At 38.1% G+C, this 27,803-nt stretch overlaps 1 protein-coding gene across 5 annotated transcripts in view; it reads right to left on the minus strand.

Annotated features, from left to right (window-relative positions):
• Positions 1-27,803, minus strand: part of LOC150107485 (kynureninase-like) — a 413,072-nt gene that overhangs the window by 256,556 nt on the left and 128,713 nt on the right. For all 5 annotated transcript variants that reach the window (XM_090391901.1, XM_090391902.1, XM_090391904.1 and 2 more), the window contains exon 5: positions 14,813-14,874. In XM_090391901.1, coding sequence (XP_090248027.1) covers positions 14,813-14,874 — 62 coding nt within the window. The remainder of the gene's footprint in view (positions 1-14,812; positions 14,875-27,803) is intronic.

Here is a 27,803-nt window from a genome sequence, read left to right on the forward strand (position 1 = left end):
GTAATTTTCTTAGTTTTTATAATAAAGTGACAATGGAGTTGGATAAGTTTTTTTATTTTTTTTAAATTTTTTTTTATAGTATAACCAAGTGAAAAAACTTTCAACATCTCTCTCTGATCCAGAGTATTTTAGTGATAAGGTGGGATAACTTTTGGCTACTTGTATATGGAAATGTGACTTCTGCATTACCTCAACCTTGGTATCACTTCTAGGTCTGACTCCCACTGATGAAACCTCAATAAAGGTCAAAACTAATCTGGTTAGTGGCCCTTCCCATAATGCACAGCATTATACATGTCCATAAGAATATGTACATTGCATTGTGGGATACTAAGGCAATTGATGTGAAGTCATTAGCCTCTATATACTAATAGCCAGTCATTAAGTTACTTCACATACAAACTTTGTTTGATTACACTTAGATAAAGGGTTAAACCTAAGAATATAATTTCTTAGCATCTTTAATATTGCTATATTTACTGCAGCAGCATTTGACAGGATTCCACACAGAACTCGGTTACATAAATTTCAACAGTGATATTGCTAGATTTGCAGCAGCAGCAGCATTTGACAGGATTCCACACAGAACTCGGTTACATAAATTTCAGCAGAGCAATAATTGGGGCAAATTAAAGCAAATGGGGATGGATATAAATCTGGTGATTTGGATTAAAGGGTGGCTGATGGGCAGATATCAAAGAGTGGTCTATGGAGAAGCTGAGTACAGGAGAAGGCTACACTCAAGTACTGAGCCCTCGGGTATAATTTGTATATCAAACATAGGAATGATTTGACAGAAAATATTCAGTTATGTTCTAATGATCAACTGTGACCAGCAATGGTAAATGAAGGTGATACAGAGATTCTGCAGGAAGAATTAAATAGATTAGCAGTATGGACAATGGTAAATGACTGCCACTTTAATGTCACCAAGTGTTAGGTGGTGCACTTTGAGAAAAGAGATCACAAGCTGTGTACTATATTAATGGAACTGAACAACAGGAAACTGATGAAGCCAGGGACTTGGGAGTGATTGTCGACAGGGAGTTTAGAGGACATATTGTGAAGGTAGAAGGTAGCCAAAATAATACATCAGATTACACTAACAAGGATAGAGAGGTCATTGTTCTCCAATATAAAGCTTTAATAAGGCCACATCTGGTCTACTGCATGTTTGGGGCAATCATATTCTGTAGGGATGAAAGCATGGCGGAGAGAATCCAGTGGCAAGTGACAAAGATTGTGGCAGGTCTATGGAATACTCCCTATGATAATTAGTTACAGTACATGCCACAATGAGTAAATTAAACAGTTTAAATTGTAGCAAACAAAAGACTTTTAAGTCCCAATTTGATGCCCTCTAATGTTGTATAGGAGTTTTTTTTTTTTTTACAATTGTTAGGTTGAAGTCATATTATGATGATTGTCTCCTCCCAAATGTTTGGTAGATTAATGTAGTCATACTTGTTGAGGTTAGGCAAGTGTTTTTTAGCCACTGCAGACTAAAAATAGTCTCTCTCTCTCTCTCTCCCTGACTTACAATATCTTCTATACAGCATACCAGTTTTCAGCCATCTAATCCTGTGTGAAGGGTCGTCCAAAGCATGGTCTGCTAGTCCTGACTTGCCATAATGATGGAAACAAATGTATTTCTTGTGTTCTCTGGTTCAGGTATTAATAGATTTTCCTGTCTGTCCACAGCAGGCCACGTTACAATCAAAGGGAACATCATATAATAATAATAATAATATACTCCAGAATGTGACAGAGCAGTGGTTCTCAAACTGTGGGTCAAGCATACTCTCAACTTTCAAGAGACCAACTTTTTGCAACCCTCCAATCCTTCTGGGAGTGTTGGGGATTGCAAAAAAGATTCTGGGGGGGGGGTTACAGCAAACATTGATAAATGTTAGTAAATTCAATATTTATTACATAACTGTTGAAATTGTTATACACTAAAACCTTTCAATTTATATTTGTTTAGTTCAATGCAGAAATAATAATAATAATAAATGTTAACAAGCATGATTACACTAATTATAAAAAAGGTAGTAGATAAAAAGGAGTCATGGATAAAAAGAAAAGTTTAATAATGTGTGCAACAGAAGATGGAGTTTGTCCTTAGGTGAATGGATCAGAGTTGCTAATTTGAAGTTTGGTTTTAATGTAGTGGGAAAGTTATATTTTTTTTAATAATTTAGCTGTCTTTTCAGATATACCCCCAAATATATGGGATAGGAACAATGGATTTTCTCTAGTGTATTTGGCGAGGAGAGTCGGGGAGGAAAGTAGTATTTTATCTATTTTATAGGAGCTGTAGCCATTAGCCAAAAAAGGTGTGGAAAATACTTGAGTTCTGTGGCAAAGACTGCATCACTGGAACAAATAGCCCTGGTTGTATAAGATGGTGTTTTGAGGATTGCCATGGTCTGCTAGCTATCCATGTGACTTGGATACCTGGCTGTCCATGGTCATGATTAAAGATTTATTTTTTTGTTCTTCCAAGCAGATGTTAGCTAATCTTCTGGTCTGCCCATAGCAAGCCATCCTGCAGGAACAAGAACTTTATATCTACCCCCCCCCCACCCAACCACACACAGGAAATGAGAGGAAACAGGTAGTTCTCAGAATGGATTGTAGTTTTTCAAAATTGTGGCTATTTTTTCTTATATACAAACATAAGTAACATTGACTGCATTATTCTAATTAATTTGTGTGTAGAGACGGTGTCAGTAACTGGGGAAGGATTGTTGTTGTGGTTATAGTCTTTCGGCTGTTTAGGGGGCACCTATATATATGCCACCATCTAGGGAAATGACTGAGCAAGTTGGTTTCCTGTTGCCTTCCTTGCTGTACTATATTCTGTGTGTTCATCCTGCCTGCAGGATGAAAAACCCCAGATAAATCCTGCTGTCTACATCCAAGACCGGAAAACTTGGCTATGGCTGAGGAAGATCCTTAAGCTCCTCACGGCATCGATGACAATCAAATCCTAGGACACTCCTTCCCAGGGCACATGGTTGCAAAGTGCATAGCCACTAGGCTAAACATGCAGACTGGGGAAGGATTAAGTTTCTTATTAATTCTGTTGGAAATCTTATCTAATGTAGCCAATAGATAAGCAGGTATGGCATATATAGTTAAACTGAGCTGTGAGAGATGCCTCATTAAAACAAACATTGATGGCTGTATATTAGAGTTTGAAATTAAAATACTGCTGGCATACATGTTGAAGCAAAGGGAAAATTCACTAAATGCATCTAGTTAATGCCAAAACCAGAACACATCATCACAGATATCTTAGCCAGATAGAAGACTTAAGAGGGGAATGTGTCAAGAGATTACCATTTTAAAACTCTCGTGTAAGGAAGCATCTAAAGAAGCATTAAACTGTTGTTTAATTCATTCCTTGTGATGCTTTCATTCCATTACCGTCGGAATCGAATGCATAATGGTGGAAGACAAAACGAAGCTAAGTTTTCGTTACTGTATTTAGTTATATTTCATTTTATTTAATTATATTTAGTGTACTTAAATGTTTTTTTTTTTGCTTGTAATTGTTTGTACTTTTTTCTTATTTATTTAATGGAATTTATTAATTGAATAATTATTAAAGATTACGCTACTCGGCAGTAAGGAATGATGGTGGATTCAGCTGCAGTCGCAAGTGGCGTATCGCCAAGTCCTCTGCCATTTAAGAACTCTATTATAAGTAATATCATAAGGGACTTTGTGGCATGCAGTACTTGCAGCATGTATGCATCTCGGGAATTGGATATGTGGCTTGTGAAAGAGAGCGGAGAGTGTATGTGCACAAAATGCAGACAGTTGGAGGAAATAAGTGCATTAGAAATATCGATATCCGACCTTGTTGCTCCAGGAACGGGGAATGAATGCAGGAAGACAAGTAGTGTGATAGGAGAGAATGAAAAAAATATATATATGAATGAGAAAATAATAGTTGATAGTGTGGAAGGTGTGAGTGACTGTGAAAGTTTAGGAGATGGTTTTGTTCGAGAGAGTGAATTTAGATTAAGAGTGACTTACCTGCAGAGGGAGATAGATGAGCTGAAAGAGGAGGTGGAATGTCTTGTGAAGGAGAGCAGACGTATGAAAGATAAGATTGGGAGAATGGAAGAGATAAATGCAAGGCGAATCAGAGTAGGGGAGAGAGAGAATTTAGGGAGTATGAGTGAGAGGTATGGGGGTGCTAGAAGAGGAGAGAATGGAAACAGTAGAAGAGGAGAGAATGGAAACAGTAGAAGAGAGGGAATGAGAGAGAGAGAGAGAGAGGTATGGGAATGCTAGCAGACGAGAGGATGGAAACAGTAGGAGAGATGGAATGAGAGAGAAATATGGAAGTGCTAGAAGAGGAGAGAATGGAAATGGTGGGAGAGATGGAATGAGATAGAGAGGTATGGGAATGCTAGAAGATGAGAGGATGAAAACAGTAGGAGAGACAGAATGAGAGAGGGATATGGAAGTGCTAGAAGTGGAGAAAATGGAAACAGTAGGAGAGAGAGGGAATGAGAGAGATGTATGGGAGTGCTAGAAGAGGAGAGAATGGAAACAGTAGGAGAGAGAGGTATGGGAATGCTAGAAGAGAGAATAGCAGTAGAGGAGAGGGAATGAGAGAGACCTATGGGAATGAAAGAAGAGGAGAGAATGGAAACAACAGGAAAGAGGAAATGGTAAGAGGTATAATGTATGGCGACTCAATGATCCGTGGTGTTCAAGATAGGATGCATGAGGAGTGTTTGCCAGGAGGAACAATAGAAAGGGTGGCTATGGCAATTAAGAGAGGTGAAAGGGTGGATGAGCTGATTGGATGGTAGGAACGAATGACTTGAGTGGTAATGTAAGTTGGGCAGCGAGAGATATGAGATTTTTGCTTGAGACTGTATGGAAGAAGACAGAGAGAGGAAAAATAGTGTGCGTGTTGCCTAGGTATGATAATGATGAGCTGAGCAAGGAGAAATGACTGTGGAAGAATGATATTGTGGGATAAAAATGGGAATAGAGTGACTGATGCAAAGGACACAGTGGAATTGTTCAATGAACACTTTATTGGAGTATTTCATCCTAGAGGAGTCAGTTTTAATGCTAGAGGGATAGGGCTGGTTCGAGGTTTAGAAGTACAGGAGGAGAGTGTGTTTCAGATACTGAGTACTCTGGATGTCAGTAAAGCTGTGGGACTTGATGGTATTTCACCCCGAGTTTTGAGAGAATGTGCCAGGGAACTGACAGTGCCTTTGACCTGGCTTTTCAGTGAAAGTCTGGCTTTAGCAAAGGTGCCTGGGGAATGGAAGGAAGGTAAGATAGTACCATTGCATAAGGGTGGTAACAGACTGGAAGTGTCTAATTATAGGCCAGTCTGTGTGTCATCAGTAGTTGTTAAGATCTTGGAGAAAGTAGTGAGGGACCGTATACAGCATTGGGCAGATGAGGGTAATGTTATCTGTGAGAGTCAACATGGATTTGTGAAAGGGCGCTCTTGTTTTAGCAATATGCTAGCCTTTTATAATAAAGTTACAAGAACATTAGATAAAGGAAAGACATATACTGCAATTTTCTTAGACTTAGCGAAGGCATTTGACAGGGTGCCACATGATAAGCTGATATTTAAGTTGCAGCACATGGGTCTGGATGTCAGATTGGTCACCTGGATTCAGGATTGGCTGTCTGATAGGTATCAGAGAGGTGTGTATGGTGGAGCAGTTTCAAGGAGGCAGAGGGTTACAAGTGGGGGTCCCACAGGGCTCAGTACTAGGACCTATATTGTTTAACCTTTATATCAATGACATTGCCAGTGGATTGCAAGGGGATATTCAGTTGTTTGCGAATGATGCGAAGCTGGGAAGGATTATTAGTAATAGTGCAGATGTGGTAGCCCTGCAAGAGGATTTAAATAAGCTAGATAGATGGGCAAATGAATGGGGATTTCAGTTTAATGCATCAAAATGTAAGGTCTTGAGGTTTGGGAAACATCGATGGGATGCTGCATACTCTATGGGAGGAGTTATACTGGAGGAAGTTGGGGAGACAAGAGATCTGGGGTTGATGATTGATAGAAACCTGAAGTTTAGGGGACATATTGCAAAGGTGGTAAAGGTAACACAGAGGATTGCTGCAATTATGAGAAGGACACTGACCCACAGAGATAAGAGGGTTATCATTCCATTGTATAAGTCTCTGATCAGACCACACTTGGATTATTGTTCTCAGATTTGGTCCCCAGGATTTGAAGGGGATAAATTAACTGTGGAAAAGATACAAAGACGGATGACAAAGATGGTCTCAGGACTGTACAAGGATAGTTATGAGGATCGGCTGAGGGAATGTGGATGGTAGAGTTTGGTGGATAGAAGAAGGAGAGGTGATATGATTGAGACTTTTAAACTGTTGAGAGGTGGCTACACAGTTGACACTGGGGAGTTCTTTCACTTGGTTGAACAGTGGAAAGGAGTGATGACAAGAGGCCATCCCTGGAAGTTACGAAAGGAAACTGTGAGCAAGAGGGTGAGGAGTGGTTTCTTTGCATGGAGGGTGGTTGAGCCGTGGAATGCATTGCCTGATGGAGTTGTGGGAGCGAGAACGTTGAATGAGTTTAAAGAGTGGCATGATAGACTTTGTGTTTCTTAGGGGGGGACCTCCCCTCGATGAGTCTTGACAGACTTTATGTTCTTAGGAAGGACCTCCCACGATGAGTCTTTTGACTCCATGGAGGCCTGAATAATAATAATAATTATTATTATGCATCTAATATGATGGATATATCATGATATTTCCGAATTTGGGTAAGGCATTGGAGTTTGTATAATAGCCTCTCCACATGGGAGGTCGAACTCAAAAGAAAAGTGAATATCCTTACAGGAATAGACTGTGATAGGTTTATGTATTTAGGGAGGACAGTCAGAAAGTATTGGAAAGTGACTGCAGAGGGCACTGAATCCAACCAGAGATGCCAGATAAATCTCCAGGGCATTAGCAAATGAAAGTATGTATGTGCATGGGGGACGGTATATTTTTACTTCCTTTTGTGCAATCCTATGAAGTTGTAACCTTAGTAAATCACTTCCTCATGCTTCAAGTGGTTAAACTCTAATTTTCAAAATAAATAAATAAATAAATAAAAAAACACTGTAATTAACTCTCAGGATATCTCATATATAACTTAACCTTTTCTATTGAATTAGTCTATTTAAACCCATTAAGAGATTGGGCCTTTACACACCTTATAACCAAAATTTTTATGAAACAGAACACAAATTTGGCAGTGAATGTGTGTGCATGAAGATGGAGTATATTGTGATGTGGGTGGGAAAGTTGAGACTGAGCAGATATATGTGGTAAGTGGTGATTGATCAGGTGTGGTGGGAAAATGACAACCAAAACATGGCTTGAATAGGACTGGCGATAGACCTGAACTATTGTGTTTGTTTACAAATGCCAGAAGTATCAGAAATAAGGGAGATGAAATGGTTTCACTGATTGAGTTTATTTGCCCCAAAATCATTGGAATAAGTGAAACATGGTTGAATGAAGATGATATTCTAATGGGAATAGAAATGGACGGATACAGTATTTTTCAAGAGGATAGACAGGGCAAGAAGGTGGGGGGGTGTGCTCACGACAGCATGGGAATTAAGTCCACATAAAATAGACATGAATGGGGAGAAATAGTGGCAATGGTCATGAGGCAGTGTCGTGTAACGTGGAGGTTGAGAAAGACATATTTAGTTGGATGTTGTTATAGGCCTTGGAATGTGAAGGGTGGTGATGAAGAAATGTATAAACAACTTGGATTACTGAACAAAGGAAGGGTAATTATTATGGGTGATTTTAATTATGGCAGTATAGACTGGAATGAAGAGATTGCATTTGGGAATAAGGAAAATGAATTTCTCGAGTTCTTGAGAGATAACTATCTCAGGCAGCACGTAAAGGAGGGCACATGAGGATCGAGAGTTCTAAATCTAATCATTTCATCAGAGGATGTGATTGTGAGGGGGGGTTTCACTCTTTCCACCATTTGATGAAAGTGATCATGAAATAATCACCTGTGTTGTTGCTAGTCATATGTAGACTAATGTGAGAAAAGGATATATGTGGAATTATAAGGCTAGTGATTATGACAAGCTTAGGAGACAGCTTGGAGCTATAACATGAAACAAGGAATTGAGCAATAAGGAAATAAATGTTGCATGGAAACTGACAAAGAAATACATAACAGCATCAATGTGCGATTGTATTCTGAAGGCCAAAAGGCTGAATAAGGTAGGTGTAAAATGAATGAATGTGGAGCTTAAGCATGAAATCTGGTAGGAACAAATGACTTGACAGGTAATGCAAATTGGGCAGCAAGAGATATGAGATTCTTGCTTGAGGTTATGTGAAAGAAGACACAGAGAGGAAAGATAGTGTGTGTGTGTTGCCTAGGTTATGATAGTGAAGAGCTGAGCAGAAGAAGAGTAATAGTGAATAACATAATAGCTAGAATGTGTCAGAAGAGAGAATTGGAATATCTGGATGCTTGGAGGGTGTTTGAGGACAGACAGGAACTGTATGCAAGAGACCGCTTGCATTTGAATGAGGATGGATGTAGGCATCCGAAGAGATTGCTTTTTTGAATGAGTCTGTGCATCCCAGGGTGGATGGTAGCAGGGGTGACCTCTTGTGCGAATGGGTACTTGGGAGAAGGCGGATGACATCAGGTAACGCTGAGCCCAGTAGAGTCTAGAGGGGGGGGATAAGGCTGGGTATAGAAACAATGGCATTTTTATGCTTTACACCAATGCCAGGAGTATCCGTAATAAAGGAGAAGAATTGATGGCGCTGATAGCATCAGCCTGGCCAAAGAATATTGGGATCACTGAGATGTGGTTGACAGAAGAGGATATAATAACAGGAATAGAAGTAGCAGGGTACAGCATTTTTCAGCAGGATAGGATGGGAAAGTGTGGTTGTGGAATACTGCTTATGCTAAGTGACGACTTATGTCCTCTAAGAGTGGAGGCTTTGGAAGGCAGTGACACTAAGGATTTTGAAAGCATATGGTGTGAGGTAGATGTGGGCAGAACAGGATATTTAGTGGGGTGTTGCTACAGACCAAGGAGCACAGAGGGTGGGGGACCACCAACATATGTTTAGACAGTTAAGCTTGGCAAGTTCAAGAAGAATGATTGTTATGGGAGATATTAACTACAGCAGTATAAATTGGGGAGAGGAAGATGCATGTAGCAATAAGGGAGTGGAATTTCTAGAATTCTTGAGGGACAAATGTCTTAGGAAACATGTAATAGAGGGAATAAGAGGTTCAAGAGTTTTGGATTTGGTCATAGCATCAGAAGAGTTGATAATAACTGAGATGACATCTCTCCCACCAGTTGGAGAGAGTGATCATGTGCTTTTGACTTGAAAGATGAATAGACATGTAGGAGTGTCAAAGAGATGGGAATGTATGTGGAATTATAAAGCAGGTGATTATAATAGTCTTAGACATCAAATTGGGGAGGTTTCATGGATTGAGGAATTGGAGGGACAGGATCATTAGTGCTTGGGAAATTGTGAAGGAATATTTGTTAGCAGCAATAGTAAGCTGTATTCCACGAGTGAAGAAGAGGACACAATTTGGAGTAAAGTGTATGACTAATAATATTAAACAGGAATTGCATGCGAAAAAGGGGCTATGAAAGAGATATAAGGAGACAGTTGAAGAGCAGATGCATGAAGAATATAAGACACAATCCAGGAGAGTGACTAGTATGGTAAGGAAGGCAAAACTGGAATATGAGAAGAGATTGGCCCTAAGATCCAAAGAAAATCCAAGGGAATTTTTTAGCTATGTGGCCAGTAGGAGGAGAAATGTCTGTGGAAGATTGACATTGTGGGATAAAAATGGGAATAGAGTGACTGATGCAGAGGACATAGTGGAATTGTTCAATGAACACTTTATTTGAGTATTTCATCCTGGAGGAGTAAATTTTAATACTAGAGGGATAGGGTAGGTTCGAGGTTTAGAAGTGCAGGAGGAGATTGTGTTCCAGATACTGAGAACTCTGGATGTCAGTAAAGCTGTGGGACTGGATGGTATTTCACCACAAGTTTTGAGAGAATGTGCTAAAGAACTGACAGCTGCTTTGACCTGTCTTTTCAATCAAAGTCTGGCTACGGGAAAGGTGCCCAGGAAATGGAAGGAAGGTAAGATAGTGCCATTGCATAAGGGTGGTAGCAGACTGAAGTGTCTAATTATAGGCCAGTTTGTGTGTTATCAGTAGTTGTTAAGATCTTGGAGAAATTAATTAGGGACCGTATACAGCATGGGCAGATGAGGGTAATGGTATCTGTGAGAGTCAACATGGATTTGTGAAGGAACGCTCTTGTTTTAGTAATATGCTAGCCTTTTATAATAAAGTTACAAGAGCAGTAGATGAGGGAAAGTCATATACTGCCATTATCTTGGACATGATAAGCTGATATTTAAGTTGTAGCACTTGGGTTTGGATGTTGGGTTGGTCAACAGGATTCAGAATTGGCTGTCCGATAGGTATCAGAAAGTTGTGTATGGTGGGCCAGTTTTAAGGAGGCATAGGGTTACACGTGGGGTCCTACAGGACTCAGTGCTGGGACCTATATTTTTTAACCTTTATATCAATGACATTGCCAGTGAATTGCAAGTTGATAGTCAATTGTTTGCAGATGATATGGAACTGGGAAGGGTTATTAGTAATAGTGTAGATGTGGTAGCCCTGCAAGAGGATTTGAATAATCTATACAGATGGGGGAAATGAATGGGATTATCGGTTTAATGCAGCAAAATGAAAGGTCTTGAGGTTTGGGGCACATCGATGGGATGCTGCATACTCTATTGGAGGAACTATACTAGAGGCTGTAGGGGGAGACAAGAGATCTGGAGTTGATGATTGATAGAAACCTGAAATTTAAGGGACATATTGCAAAATTGGTGAAGGTAACATTGGAGGAACTATACTAGAGGCTGTAGGGGGAGACAAGAGATCTGGAGTTGATGATTGATAGAAACCTGAAATTTAAGGGACATATTGCAATTAGAGGATTGCCAATAATGAGAAGGACACTGACCAGCAGAGATAAAAGAGTTATCATTCCATTGTATAAGACTCTGATCAGATCACACTTAGACTATTGTTCACAGATTTGGTTCCCAGGATTTGAAGGGGATAAATTAACTATGGAAAGGGTACAAAGGCAGATAGCAAAGATGGTTTCAGGTCTGTAGAATGTTAGTTATGAGAATCAGCTGAGGGAATGTGGATTGCAGAGTTTGTTGGATAGAAGAAAGAGAGGTGATATGATTGAGACTTTTAAGCTGTTGAGATGTGGTTACAGGGTTGATACTGGGGAGTTCTTTCGCTTGGTTGAACAGCATGAAGGAGTGATGATAAGGGGCCATTCCTGGATGTTATGAAAGGAAACTGTGAGCAAGAGGGTGAGGAGTGGTTTCTTTGCATGAAAAGTGGTTGAACCATGGAATGCATGGTTCAACCACCTTTCTCGCTCTCACCACCTGATAGAATGGTGAGAGCGAGAATGGTCAATGAGTTTAAGGAGTGGTATGATAGACTTTGTGTTCCCTAAGAGGGACTTCTCCTGATGAGTCTTGATAAACTTTGTGTTTCCTAGGAAGGACCTCCTGCAATGAGTCTTTTGACTCCATGGAGGCCTGAATAATACTAATAATAAAGAAAGCACTCTGGAGGAAGTACAAGATGAATAATCATAATAATCAGTCACATGAAGAAGAGTATAAAGAACAGTGGGTGGAGACACATTGAATTAGTTTAGGCACAGTTGGATGAGCATTGTGTGCAATAGTGTGTACCTCCCACAACGAGGCTCTGACTCCATGGAGGTCAAATGTTAATAATAATAATAAATATATACATCAAATGAACCACTTAAGTGTGGAAGTTTTAGTACATTCTTCACATCAAACTCCAAACAACACAAGAAATACTCTTGCTAATTTAAGTGCTTCCCGTAAATTTTCATAAGCAGACAGTTATCCTATATGGAAAAACGTTTTGGAAATTTAATCTTGTTTCCTACAGAAACTTATTCCTTCTTGAATTCACACAGGAGAAGCACTTACATAAAAGCTGGTCTCTATATGGCAGCAACATAAGTAAGTTAAATTCTTCTTGCATCTTAAATTTAATAACAGAATGCTGAAAAAAAGCATATCTTGTCTTCTTCCAAGAAACTTCGTTAACTTCACTCTCTATATAAAGGTAGTAGCAAATTTCACTGAATAAACTACAAAAAAAGTAATGAACAGTTTTGTCACTTCAGAACAACTTTGCATTTTATATTAAAGCCCTTGAAGAAATACAGCAATCCCTCAATTAGTGCAACTAATGCATTCTTTAAAACAGGTGTATTAATCGAAAATGCACTAATCGAATATAATAATCTACAGGAAAATGTATAATTTGTTCAACATATTTTTTTTGACCCTTAATTTTTTTTTTTTTTATAAAAGAATTTTAATTAGGGTATGTCTCATACCCTAATTAAAAGACAAGAAAACATATTCAGAATATAAATTTATTATTCTGCTTCTTAACAAAGAACTGAGCTAACGTAGTTTGGCAGACATTCTGTTTCTTTTTTTTCATACAACTGACGGTATGGCCCTATCGCCTTTTCTGCAAATTTTACTGGTTCTCTCTTCACCAGGGTCAGTTTCTAAGCATTGCTGCTTAAAAACTTCGATTGTACGAAAACTATTTTTCAAATTGTTTCTGTGAAACCTCTTTGAGCTTGTCAGTGATTACATTTTCTTCATATTTCTCAGAATCTTCCCGCTCTGTATCTAAATTTAGCAGGTCAGAATCACTCAGCTTCTCAGAATGAGATTTAATTAATTTAGATTCATTTGAAAAGCCTCTAAAATCATTTGCACAATGTGGAAGAATATGCTTCCAAACGGCTCGCATATTGCTAGCAATAATTTTATTTGACTTTACGACTTTATAACCAGGCTGAGATTTCTCTGATTTGGCTAGAAAAAGACCGGTTTCATCGACATTAAATATTTGTTGATCACAATAGTCTCCTTCTTACACAAATTCTTTTACTCATGATTAAAGGTTAGGAAAATAATTTAAAATAAAAAAGTAAGGAAAACAATTGCACGTGATATGATCAGCAAAATGCTGTTCATATCACGGCTACGTCTTTACATAGCAGACGACAATTTATGTCGTCTGCTATGTAAAGCAAACGACATAAATTTTGGCGGTAAATTTGGAACATAGTGTACATGGAAATAGTGTAGTATGCCATTAAAAAATAACTTTGTAAAATGTCTCAAATCAGTAACTAAATTATTTCATCCTGGTGAGTAATTTTTTAAATAGTTAACCATAAAAAATGTATACATCGAAAATTTTTTAAATCTGTAACATTTATTTTTAAGATGTATATAGGTGCACTAATTGAATTTTAGAGGCGCACTAATTGAATTTGGGTATCGAAAAAAAATGACGCACTAATCAGGGGCGCATTAATCGAGGGATTGCTGTAACTATATCAGCTGTTTCAAATCACCTATTGCACTGAGAATCCTAAATAAAACAAACTTTACTGGGCTCATTTTTATATGAACTGGAGAGCAATCAAGCTCCATTTTCAGTTTTAATAGATATCAATACTCTATGGATTAATGACTAATAAAGGCTTCACACTTTCTCTTTCTTTTTATACAAGAGAGAGATATCCTCTCTCAGTCTTCTAATTTTAACTCTTCTTCTAATATTTCTTTTACATCTTCATATATTGAAGACACAGAAACTCCCCTTCTGCTGTATTCTTTTCTCTCGAAACAGCTGAACACTTAACAACGTTCGAAAACATTCTTTTCACTCCTTGTTCATGCTCAGAAATACAACTAAGCAAACTTTTGTTCTGGTCCATTATTGTGCACTTCCATTACTGCTTTCAGCATCATACTTGAAACAGTGATAACAGTTCTTTTCATACTGCATAAAAGTTTAATTATAATTTCATTATGAAACAGCAGAATTTGTAACAATTCTCTGGTTCACAAGAATTGTGCACTGATGTAAGTTCATTCAATCACTTCCGAAAATCAACAGTAACCTTGATTTCCCTTCTCATAGACAACATATTTTGTAAACAACATTTGTCTAGATACAAACAACACCAACATTACAAAGCTATAATAGTTAACTTAATAAATAAATTTATTTTATATCTAAGCAAGACAGCAGTAGTCAAAAATAATAACATTGCAAAACATTTTGCCCACAACATACAAAAAAGAAACACATTTAAATACTTACTTTTATAAAATGCCTTATTACTGAATTTTATACATATATCCTACAGGAGAGTGATCATATGAGGTTGCAAAGTCCTTAACATTAGCAGGATAATCAACAATGTGCATGGAAGTTTTTAGAATGAAGGAGTGTATTACAGTTTATACTAATACCTGAAATAATTGCATTTTTATTGTATTTAAGTTGAGTGACTAAAAGGAGCCCTTTGTTAATGAATCACTGCTCTCCTTGGAGAATGCTTTATAATAATAATAATAATGTTATTATGTTTGCAACTCAGATAAGAAAAGTGTATTCGACTGTTTTTCTCTTTTTATTGTTTATGTAGACTGCTGTAGTTTTAGAACCACTATCAAGACTTATAGTTCTTTATAGTTTATTAATAATTCAATTAGCAAAACATGTTAGATTAATTTTAATGTAATTTTAAATGTTTCATTTAAAACTAAAATTATTTATGTTCTTACCAATAAAATATGAATATTAACTGTGAGCCCATTCATGATAGCAATTTCATCTGGTTTTGCTCCTAATATAAGAAAAAAAATTATTATTATTATTATCCTAGACACCATGGAATCACAGACTCATCTAGGAAGTCTCTTTGTCATACACACAGCTCATCATACTGTACCTTAAAATATTCAAATTCTCTGCAGATACCACACTCTCGGGCAGTGCATTCCAATCATTCACAACTCTCCATGCAAAAAAACTTGCTTTTCATTCCCTTGCTCCCACCTTCCTTATACAGCTTCCAGAGATGACCTCTGTTCCCCCCAGTCTCCCACCATCTTATGAAAAACCGCTTCAACTCAACCTTTCTTCATATTCAACATTCCAGAGATCAGAAACTATTTTAATCAATCACCTCTGGAACTGCTCCAACATCTCTTCATCCTTTTGAAAACCATATGATGAAATCTGTGCAGAGTAGTCCATATGCACCTAATCAAGGCCTTATACAATGGAACCAGAATCTCCTTACTTCTACAAGTCAGTGTCCTCTGCATCACTGCCATAATTTGTTGTGTTGGCATCACAAGTTTGCCAATATGTCCTCTGAATTTTAGATCCTTATTCGCCATCATTCTAAGATCTCTTATTTCCTAAACTTCCAACAATATATCCATACATCACATCTTTGTTTTCCAAATTTTAAAACCTTACATTTCGTAACACTGAATTGGCATTCCCACTCCCATGTCCATTCATTCAGTCTAATCAAGTAAACTTGAAGGTCACAACGTCTCAAACAACTGAATGTCTCCAATATTATTAACATACAGGTTAAACAGCAATGGCCCTAAAACAGATTCTCTGAGACACACCACTAGTGACTTTCCTCTTCCAGAATATTCCTCCTGCATACACAACTTGCTGAGATCTATCAGACAGCCGATCTCCAACCGAATGCACTAGTCTAATATCCAATCCCATCCATTCTAGTTTGACTATTGACTTATCATACAGTAATCTATGAAAAGCCTAAACATGCTACTGTATATCCATCTCACACATCCAATGCTCCTGTCACCTTATAGTAATATTATTATTATTATTATCATCATCCGACCTCCATGGAGTCTGAGACTCATTGTGGGAGACACACACACAGTGCTCACCCAACCATGCCTTAAATTGATTCAACATGTCTACCTTCACAACACACTCAAGCAATGCATTCCATTCACCAACTACTCTCCATGCAAAGAACCCTCTCCTCACTCCACTGCTCACACCCACTTTGTACAGGTGACAGTGATGGCCTCTTGTTCTATCCCCTCCTCTTGTTGTATGAAAAATCTCTTCCATGTCAACCTGATTACTTATATGTCTCAATCCCCCCACCTTCTTCCTATTCACAAGACTTTGCAATTGACATTCTCTCAATCTGTCCTCATACTCCACATTCCAAAGACCACTGACGACCAGATCTGTGCACAATAATCCATATGAGGCCTGATTAAGGCCTTATACAAAGGCATCATAACCTCTTTATTTCTGCATGTCAGGTTCCTCTGCATCATTGCCATTATCTGATGTGATTCTTCACAGCTTGTGCAATGTGGCCCCTAAATTTCAGATCCTTGTCCATAACCACTCCCATATTTAAGTAGATTACTAAAACATACGTTAAGTGCATCCGTAGCGCAATTGGAAGAATGACGGTACATTGCATCCTTCGATTGGAATAGGCCTAAGTTCGATTCTCGTCATGATGGGAGGAATCTTTATCTGGACGATTTTCAATCGAAGGTGAGTTAGCCGATCTCATATGGAGGTAACAGGGTTTTTTCTCCCAGAAACTTGGATTTTTCATCCTGCATACAGACAAATTGGCCCTTCAGAACACAACCAATTTACAGACATAGAATACTAGTTGTAGTGGTGGTGGAGGTGGGCGGTAGATGGCATTGATGGAGATGATTCGTAGTAAAGGTTCGGTGTAGTGGTTGAGACAGTTGTAGGTGTCCTCCCGCGATGAGCCTTCGGACTCCTTGGAGGTGTCAGGAATAATAATAATACCTCCCTTTAGAAAATCCATATTGTCCATCAAAGATTATACCAACACAGATTGGCCTATTATTATTTGATGCTTGAATGATGTCACTAACTTAAAGAAACAGTATAACCTTGCCTTCCTTCCACTCCTTTGGAACTTGACCCAATGTAAGACTCATTAAAAAAATACGTCAAGGCAGATGTCAACTCCCTGGCACATTCCTTCAAAATACGCAGCAATATCAAGTCCAATAGCCTTATTATTAACATCAAGTTTACTTAATTCCCCATATACCTCTTCCTCACTCACAGTCACTCTCTCCTCCTCATCATCCACTACTCTCAAACTCTCCATGATGTCACATGATGACAAGGATGAAAGACCTATATGAGCTTCTCTTTGACTATTTGAAGTATATCTCTGCAGTTGTCTTTATACCATTTTCTCCAATCAATGTCATCCTACCATGATCATTCTTTTGTGTGTGTGTGTGTGCGCGCGCGCGCGCGCATGCTGGCTATATATTGAAATAACTCCTTAGGATTTTTTTGGCTTCATTAGCTAACTGTTGCTCATACTGAACTTTTGCTACCCTCACGAACTGAATCACCATCCTTTCCTGGTCATTGTATTTCTAATGGAATTTATTATTACCACTCCTCTTATATTGTCTCCATAATGCCTTCTTTCTCTGTATTGCATGGTTAATCTCTTCATTCATCCATTTCAACCTATCTTATTTAACTTTCTGACCCTTTGAATACACTTAGACATTCATTCTACCAGATAGTTCTTGAATATTACCCAAGCAGCACTGATCAGCACCTAATTCCTTATTCCATGCTACACCTGCAAGCTGTCTCCTGAGCTTGTCATAATCACCAACCTTGTTCCACATATACCATTTCCTCACAGAAAATCTCACATGGTTGGCAACCATTCAGGTAATCACTTCATGATAACTCTCACTAACTTTAGGGAGATTTGACACTTCATTTATAATAACATCCTCTGATGGGATGATCAAATCCAAGATTCACAATCCTCATATGTGCCCTTTGTTACATACTACCTCAGACAGTTATCTCTCAAAAACTCAAGATGATTGACCTTTTCCCATTTCATTGGTTAATTTGCTTATACATTTCTTGGTCAACCACTGCCACTATTTCCCCCTTGCATCTCTACCTTTTATGGACATAACTCTTTTTCTATCATCAATAACACTCTACTTCACCTTTCACCCTATCTTCATGAAATACATCATACCCTTCCATCTTTATTCCTGTTAGAACATAATCCTCACCCAACTGCATCTCATTTATTCCAACAATTTTTCAGTGAACAAACTCAATCAATGCCACCATTTCATTTCCCTTTTTTTTTTTTATACTTCTAGCATTCGTATACAAACATAACACTAATTTCTGGATCTATAACAAGTTTTTCTGATACCACTTATTAGATTTGACTTCTCCTTACTTTCCTCGGGCCATTTCTTTTTCTCCTTACTCATCCCAGAACCTTCTTCAAATCCATCTTTTTTCCCTGCATCCCAGGTCATCCTCTTTCCCTTTTTATCTACTCGTGCATTCACATACTCTTGGAGCATCAACTTTTCTCACACTGTGTTCCCCTGTCCACCCTGAAATTCCCCATTTCCCTTGCATACTTGTTCTCTCATTCTCTACACTCATGTTGTCAACTTCTTTATTCATAAGCACCACTTCAATATTAATAGTAAGTAATTAACAAAAGAGAAATTCTCTAGGCATTCTCTAGGAAATTAAAATTCAATTACGACAATTCAAATCTTTTATATATCTATCACAATCATCAAATTCCTATGTACCCTTGAAGGCTATATGATCATACTAGTGACAGCTTGTCCATAAGGGCTGCAGGGCTGCATTGAATGAATGCAGCTCCAGTGTTGAGTATACTAGTGAGTAGTACTGGCCAGTATACATTCAATGCAGTCCTGCAGCCCTTATGGACAAGCCACCACTGGATCATACTATATAATTAAATCTGCATTATTATTAGGTTCCCTAGGGGCAGAGCCGTTGCCAGATTAGATTGTGCCCTGAGACAAAGAATTAAATATCACTCTAATGGATTATAAGACAAAAATATAAGAAAATCTCCAATTACTATTTTGTTTTTATTACAAGAGAAACATTAGTGCAAAATCATTACATAATAATATTAATTAAATGTTTGCTCTATGGGGATATCACACAATGAAACTGTTTATAAGCTCTTCTAAATTTAAATTATAAGCTATGTCTGCCTCTATCGATATAGTTGCTAGACCAACCAATCTTTGCTTTTGTCATTGCTGTTCGGAAATAATTTTTAATCAGTTTAAGCTTGGAAGAACTTCTTTCTGCACTTGCTACGCTAACAATTCCTGTTAGCGTAGTAACGGCACCTACCGCAATATGGCTGAACGAACGCCCTTATTAAGCTGCACCATGAGGCAAGCTGCCTGTATGCTACACCCTGTCAACGGACTGCCTTGGGGTCACTTATGAGTCAGAGCTAGATAGCTGGGAAGAGATCTCTACATAGCCTATGAGGAGTGCAGAGAACTGTCCAAGGATACTGACTGGATGCCTAATATTCACCTTTTTGTGGTGTACTCCATTATTAGAGGTCCACTTGGATACTGAACAAATAAGAATGTGCTGGCAATTTTGTAGATGGTCTTCAGTGAGCAGATAAATGGTATTTTCTGCTCACTACTCGATTATGAAAGGAAACTAGCTTTGCAAGCAAAAGAGAATCCCAAACAGTTCTTTCAATATGCTGCAAGCAAGAAAAAAACTGTACACGGCAAAATGATTTTAAGGAATGACGATGGTAAGGAGGTCACTGAATCAGTCGATATAGTGGAGTTACTGAGCGCGCACTTTGCAAAAGCATATCATCCAGGTGGTGACATTGAAAAAATGAAGGAACCATTAGTTTATACGGGAATAGTGATGAATGAAGTGGAGGTGACTAGTCTATTACAGAACCTTAATGTGAACACATCTGTGGGATTGGATGGTATACCGGCACAGGTCTTGCGTGAAGCGGCTAAAGAATTATCAGTGCCCTTGACCATGTTGTTTAATCTGAGTCTCAGGTCTGGTTTAGTCCCGAAGGTGTGGAAAGAGGGGAAAATAGTTTCACTGCATAAAGGAGGATCCAAGACTACGGTTGCAAATTACCGACTGATCAGCATATCAGGAGTCGTTGTCAAGGTCTTAGAGAAAGTAGTCAAGGGAAAAATACAGCAATGGATTGATGAAAATGAGATACTGTACAGGGGACAGCATGGCTTTGTGAAGGGTAGATCATGCCTCAGTAACTTGCTCAAGTTTTATAACAAGGTGACGGCTGAACTGGATAAAGGAAATGGGTTTACAGTGATACTGCTGGACCTGGCAAAGGCATTTGACAGGATACCACATGGAATACTAATCCGTAAACTACAACATATGGGAATGGATATAGAATTGGTGAGATGGATAGGTGGTTGGTTGATGGAGAGATATCAAAGAGTAGTTTATTCAGGAGTAGAGTCCAAAAGACGGCCTGTGACTAGTGGTGTGCCGCAGGGTTCTGTTCTTGGACCACTGCTGTTTAATCTGTTCATTAAAGATATAGGGAAGGATCTAAGTGGAACAATTCATTTGTTCGCTGATGATGTAAAGTTGGGTAGGGCAATAGTGAATGCAGAAGATGTCAAAGTCTTGCAGGATGACTTAGAGAGATTGGAGTTCTGGGCTAAGGAGAATGGATGTCAATTTAATGTGACAAAATGTAAGGTTATGCATTTTGGGTTGAAAAGATTAGCAGCAGTATACCACATTGGGGGAACTGTACTCCAAGAGATTGATGAGGCCAAGGACTTGGGAGTGTTGGTGGATAGGGAGATGAAGTTTAGGGGGCACATTGCAAAAGTAGCTAAATCAGCTCATCAACTCACTTGGTTGTTGAAAAATACCTTGACGAGCAGAGACAAGCAAGTTATTGGTACCTCTGTACCGAGCCTTGATAAGACCTCATCTCGACTACTGTGCCCAAATTTGGTCACCTCGGTTCCTTCTTGATGGGGAGGAGGTGGAGAGGATCCAGAGGCGAGTGACTAAGATGATAACAGGTCTATGGAATGAACCATATGAGAACAGGTTGAAGATTTGTGGGTTGCAGAAACTAGTTGATAGGCAGAGGAGGGGTGATATGATTGAGACATTCAAATTGCTAAAGGGATTCTATAGGATTAATTCAGAGGATATTTTTGAGATCAGGACTGGTGGTGGGAGAACTAGGGGACACCTATGGAAGCTGGGCAAGAGTGTGGTTAGCAGGGGTGTTAGAGCTGGGTTCTTTACTTTTAGAATGGTAAATGAGTGGAATAAGCTGCCAGAGTCTGTTGTGGGTGCTATGATGGTGAACGAGTTCAAGACAAGGTATGATAGATACTGTGAGAATGTAATCGCATAGTTGTGTGGACATGATGTTTAGGGCCTCCCTCGATGAGTCTAAGGACTCCTGGAGTCGCCCGAAATAATAATAATAATAATAATAATAATAATAATAATAATAATTTTTTTATGTGGCCTGAAGGTAGTCACCAGATTGTATTTTTTCATATTTTTGCAGCTTTTCATAAGTGCTACATGTAAATATAAAAAATGGTAATGGATTTATGAATAGTATGCTTGGAAGGATGTCTGAATATGCGATATTAGTATTTTTTTTTATTCAGTTAGAGTTGCAGCCATGGGCTAACTTTTTAGCCTTCATGATACTGAAGTGGTCAAGTTCAGCAGTGAAGGCATCAGCATCAGAGCAATTAATTATGAACATTATTATCAGAGCAATGGCTGGACTGGTTGGCTAAGTGGTTAGTGTACTCGCTCTCAAACCAACAGGTCGCGGTTTAAATCCCACCATGGGCATGGATGTTTGTGACTGTCTTTAGGTAGGAGATGAATTTCATAGCCCAGTGTGAGACCACCACCCTGCTTATTGGAGGCTGAAGTGGTTTGAAAAAGTTTCATGTTTGGTCTCTAAAACAGGGTTTCCAGACTATGTAATAAATAAATAAAAAATGACAAAAAATATATAAAATTGATAAAAATGGGAGAGAATAATTAGCTCACCCAAGGTACAAATTGTAGTTTACTAATAACCTTTTTGGGTGGGAACCACATAAAAAAAAAATTCAGTGCATAAGGACCATCTAACAAATGGAGAACATATTATTTCCAATGTGCAGTAAATAACAGGTCTGTGTGTATGTGTGGCAGAGTTTAAAATAAGTCACCTACCTTGCCTGGTCTTTATAGTCCTCATGGTTATGGTTATTTCCACTTCTCTTATGCTGCCTCCATAATGCCGTTTTTCTCTGTATCGCATGCTTAATCTCTTTATTCATCCATTTCACACCTACCTTATTTAACCTTCTCACCCTTGGAATACATTTAGACATTGCCTCTACTAGATAGTTTTTGAAAATCCTCCAAGCTGCATTGATCTCTTTTCCAGCTAACTCCTCATTCCACGCTACACCCGCAAGCTATCTCCTGAGCTCTTCATAATCACCACCCTTGTAGTTCCACATATACCCTTTTTCTAACAGGGGTCCTTGCACTGCTGGCAACTACCCAGTTAATCACCTCATGGTCACTCTCACCAATTGGTCGATGATTTGACCTCATTTATAATTAAATCCTCTGATGAGATGACCAAATCCAGGTAGTTATCCCTCAAAAACTCAAGAAACTCATTTTCTTTACTTCCAGTTGCTATCTCATCATTTCTGTCTATATTGCCATAATTAAAATCACCCGTAATGATCACCCTTCTCTTATTTTCTTGGCTAATTTGACTATCCATTTCACTATCACTACCATCCACATTACCTGGTCTATAGCAACTTCCCAAGTATTTGATTCCATTAATGAATCTGAGAATTCCATTATAGATCTGAGAGCTGGGTCAGAAGTAAAACACTTGATCAAAAACTAGAGACTTTAGATATGAGAATCCTGAGAAAGATTAGAGGCGTGAACAGATGGCATCAATGGCAATATCATATTAAAAACGAGGATATTAGGAAAGAACTTGACATTGTCAACTTTCAGGAATGCGTTAGCAGAGCTAATCTCAGGTGGTATGGTCAGAATGGGCGAGGAAAGATTAGCAAAACAAGTGTTCCCAGCCAGGTTGGCAGGAAAATGATCCAGAGGAAGACCAAGATATAGATGGATTGATACAGTACAAAGTGGCTTAGACGATAGAAATATAAGATCTGATAATGTTGGAGTCTTGACAAGTAACAGACTGATTTGGAGGAAAATTGTAGATAGGAAATTAGTAATGATGTAAATTTTTCATGTAGTGCCATCATATCCTGTACATCCCTCGAAGGTATATGGCAGGAATTTGATGATGATGATGATGATGGTGCTGCAATCCAAGGAGTTTTTTTTTTTTTTATATGTGGTGAATAGGAGGAAAAATGATAGTGGACAGATTACCTTGCTGGATGGATATGGAAATCAGGTGGCCAATGTAGATGATATTGTTGAGCTATTTAATGATCACTTTATTAGTGTGTTCTATCCTAGCATAGCAGGCTTTATTCCTAGAAGGAAAATGAGTGGTGAAGTAATAGAAGTGAATGACAAGGATGTATTCCAAACATTGAGTAAGCTAAATGTCAATAAGGCAGGGGTTACTAGATGGAATTTCACCATGTGTTTTAAAAGGGAGTGTGCTATGGAATTGACTGTGCCATTAACTTTGTTGTTTATTGAAAGTCTTGCAATGTGACAGGTTCCTGGAGAGTGGAAGGAGGGTAAGATGGCACCAATGCATAAGGGTGGTGGTAGAATGGAGGTATCAAACTATAGGCTTGCTTGTATTTCTTCTGTAGTTTAAGAACTCATATACAGTATTGGGCAGAGGCAGGCAATATTATTTATACAGGCCAGCATGGATTTCAGAGTTCAATAATGGGACCATTACTGTTCACTCTTTATATCAATGATACTGTCCAGAATTATAGGGAAATATTCAGCTGTTATGGTCTCATTATTGAACTCTGTCAAACTCCACTTTTAACTTTCCTGCTCCATGATACTTCTTTCCCATATACAACTCTCTGATAACTATAAAAGCAAGTTACCAATACAGTCCACTAACCTGATATGCAAACCCATATGTTGCAACTGAAAAATCAACTTGCAATGTTGCACCCTATCAAATACCTCTGAAAAATTCACAAAAACGACAGTTTATACCTTACCCCTCATTCCGCTCTTCTTCTTACTCTGTTGTACAAAGGTTACCTGATTACTAAAACAAGCACATGTCCCTTAACAAATCCATGCTGGCCTGCATAAATAATATTGCCCTCATCTGCCCAATGTGAAGTTTGAGTGTGTTATTAGTAATAGTGCTAATGTTTTCTCTTAAAGAAGATTTGAACAAGTTGGGAAGAAATGCAAATAAAAAGGGATGTCAGTTTAATGCAATTAACTGTAAGGTTTGTAATTTGGGATCCACAGATGGGATGCTTCATACTCACTTGATGGAGTTATACTGGAAGAAGTGGAGAAAGCAAGGGATCTTGGGGTGATTGTAGATAGAAATTTGAAGTTCAGAAGATGTATTGTAAAGGTTGTGAAGACATTCCAGAGAATTGCTGCAATATTGAGTGTGACACTGACCATAAGAAATAAAAGGGTAGTGGTCCCATTGTATAAAGCTTTGATCAGACAACATGTGGATTTCTGGATCAGTTCTGGTCACTGAGATTTGAAGGGGTTGATGTAACACTGAACAGGTAGCAGGATTGAAAATAAAAATGATATTAGGATTGTACAAAGTGGATTATGAAAACAACCAAAATAGAATATTTTCTCCAATTTTACTTATTAAATAAAAAATCATTTTTAAGAATATTTTTTAACTTTAAAAAAAGAACAGATGTAGGACCATTGATCAGTTTATGCAACTCTTAGTGACTTTATTGAGTTATATCATTAAAAAATTGGGAGTCTTTGGATAAGTACATTTTTGCATGATGAGTAGAATTTTGCATAATTTGTTAAGCCCTGTGCACATGCATATATACAATGAGTGGCCATTTTATTAGGAACAGTGTTTAAGTGGTGAAGAAGAAGGGTGTGAGGAGTAGATTTTTTACATGGAGAATTATCAGTGAATGGAATGCATTACCAGAATGTGTTGTTAATGCAAGGAGTGTTAAGGATTTTAAGATTCTATATGATAAATATGTTGTCAGTTGAATGAACCTCCTATGATGAGTCTGTCAACTCCATCCATGGAGGGTGTAATAATAATAATAATAATAAATATTCATAAAAGAGATCTTTTTCAGCATCATTCTTTTCTTCAGTGCACAGATATCACTGTAATTAAAAAAAATGTAATCTACACATGCTAGGTGATTATGCTTTGAAATCTATGATAAGATGTTTTATTCCCTTGTTTACAATGAAGCCTGTTCCAAAACATCTAATTTTTCTTTTGACAGCTATAAATATAACATGATTCTTCTTGTTCTTGTCCATCTCATTTCTTGTATAGCAGTAATATGTAAGTTGTATTTATCCAACTGCTCCAGTAGCATCCTTAGTGCTCCAGACCAGTAAAGAGAAAGTACATTCCATGATCCAATTCTCAAATCCTTAAAACATTTGCATTTTGTCATTGTCTAGTCCATCCAGCAGTTATTGTTTCCTCAAATTTCGTGCAATTTTTGTGGGGGTTGTCAGCCACATGGTCAACCTGAGAAATCTTGGAGGACCGATGTCTTCTGTTATGATTGTCTCCCTTAGTTGACTGGTCCCAATTTGAAAGCATTGGGAACTTTCTTTTTGCATTTGCATAACTTAGCTATAAAAACATTGCACAGGAGCCATGATGAGGACATGGATGCATCAGACTTAGTACAAATAAATAACATTTCCTGAGTTTTAATAGTATACATCTGTCAGCAAGACGTGTACCCTCAAGACCACATACTATCATTTTGACTCCCAATCATAATCATAATAATTAAAATAAAGGCAAGAATTTTATGTGAAGCTTTCAATAGTGATCAACAGATTAAAGCCTTCTTATGGACCAAAAGCAATGAGCAGAGCAACATTATTCAGATGGTAAAAGCAGTTCAAATGCAGTAAAAAATACTACTCAATGATGTGCAAAGAAGATGAATTTAGGAAGACAGATGATTACTGTTACTGGAACTTTCTGCCAGTTTAAATGTTTTGTTCACTATTAACCAAGTCGCCATCAATATGGATAAAATACATCACTCTTCTACACTTCGTATCCATCATATATTTCAATGTAATATCAAATGGTATTACAATTTTAATATGCACTTCGCAGCCATGGTAACCTGGACGTATATATATACGTCTTGGCCAGTTGGGTGGTTAACAGCCATAATATGCTTACATGTCAATCAAAATATGGATGCAAAGTGTCCATCGAAATTGAAATGGCATTCAGATACCACTGAAACATCATGAATAAGAAGCACAAAATGTTTGATATATTTCATCCATATAAGTCTTAGATAAAACCACAAACCAGAATTAAATAGCAGTCAATGTACACATGAAACTTGGTTCCAAAGAAATTTTGCACAGTATTCATTTTGACAAGTTACCTAGGTGAGAATTAGAGTCAAAGCAAATAAGGTTATTATGCCAGTATATTATGTCCGTTAATTGCATGTTTTCTTCTGGACAGTTGGCCCATCTGTGGGATGTGCATTCATGACTTATTTTTAACAGTATTAACAACAACAAACAAACAATTTTATCAAAGGATGTTTTATTAACTGCTTATAATTCGCTGAATTTCAAATCATCATCATCAGAGCACAACACAGCTTGTATGCACAACAGTAAATAAATAAATTTCGTGTGATGATACTGCGTTCCCCCTTTTTACGGGAGTTCACGGTACCATCAAGTCACCCTAAATTTTATCCAGGCTCCAGAACCGGCATAGGCTGATGAATCAGACCTATGGCTGGGTCAGTATTCCTGACTGTAATCCGTGTGTCCTCAGACCGGTTTGCCTGCTTGCAGGATGAAAAACACCAGATAAACTGGTGGAAAAAAACCCTGCTGTCCATGCCCAAGACCGGCTAACTTGGCTATGGCTGAGGAAGATCCTTAAGCTCCTCACGTCATTGACGGAAATCAAACCGAGGACACTCCTTCCCCAGCATATGGTTACGAAGCGCAAAGCCACTAGGCTAACCGTTCGGACATGCACAACAGTGAGTAAGTGAAACAATACAATTATAATGGACAAAAGATCTCAAGTCAAGCATTTACCAATTGCCCTAGCCAGACCTTATAGGAGACACGATTGGTATGCACAAGCAATCTAAAGTCCCATTTTGGCACCCTCTAATGTTGAAAAAAAAAAAAAAAAAAAATTACAGCTATGTGGGAGTTACTCTTAAGATAACAATCTCCCAAATTTTTGGCAAATTAATGCAACCATATTTGTTCAGGTTAGGAGAGTTCTTCATACCTATGGCTGACTCAAAAAATAATCTTTAGGATCTGTAACAACTTCTAAATAGCACATTCCTGTGTGAAGGGGTGTACAAAGTGTGGTCTTCTAGCGCTGACTTGCCATAATAATAGTAACGAATGTATTTTTTATGTTCTTCCAGGCAGATTTTAACCAATCCTCCTGTTTGCCCATAGTAGGCCAAGAAGTCACAGTCACAGGAAACTTCATACACTCCAGAGGAGTGTGCTAGAGGGTGAAGTTTATCCTTAGGCAAGCGGATTAGAGTTGCTAATTTAATATGAGGTTTGAAAGTAGTGCAAAGGCCATGTTTCATCAGTACTTTGGCTATCTTTTCTGATGTACCTCTGACATAAGGA

This window comes from Typopeltis vanoorti, chromosome 4 (assembly GCF_054136105.1).
Source record: "Typopeltis vanoorti isolate ZY-2024b chromosome 4, IOZ_Tvanoo_1.0, whole genome shotgun sequence".
Taxonomy (NCBI): Eukaryota; Metazoa; Arthropoda; class Arachnida; order Uropygi; family Thelyphonidae; genus Typopeltis; species Typopeltis vanoorti.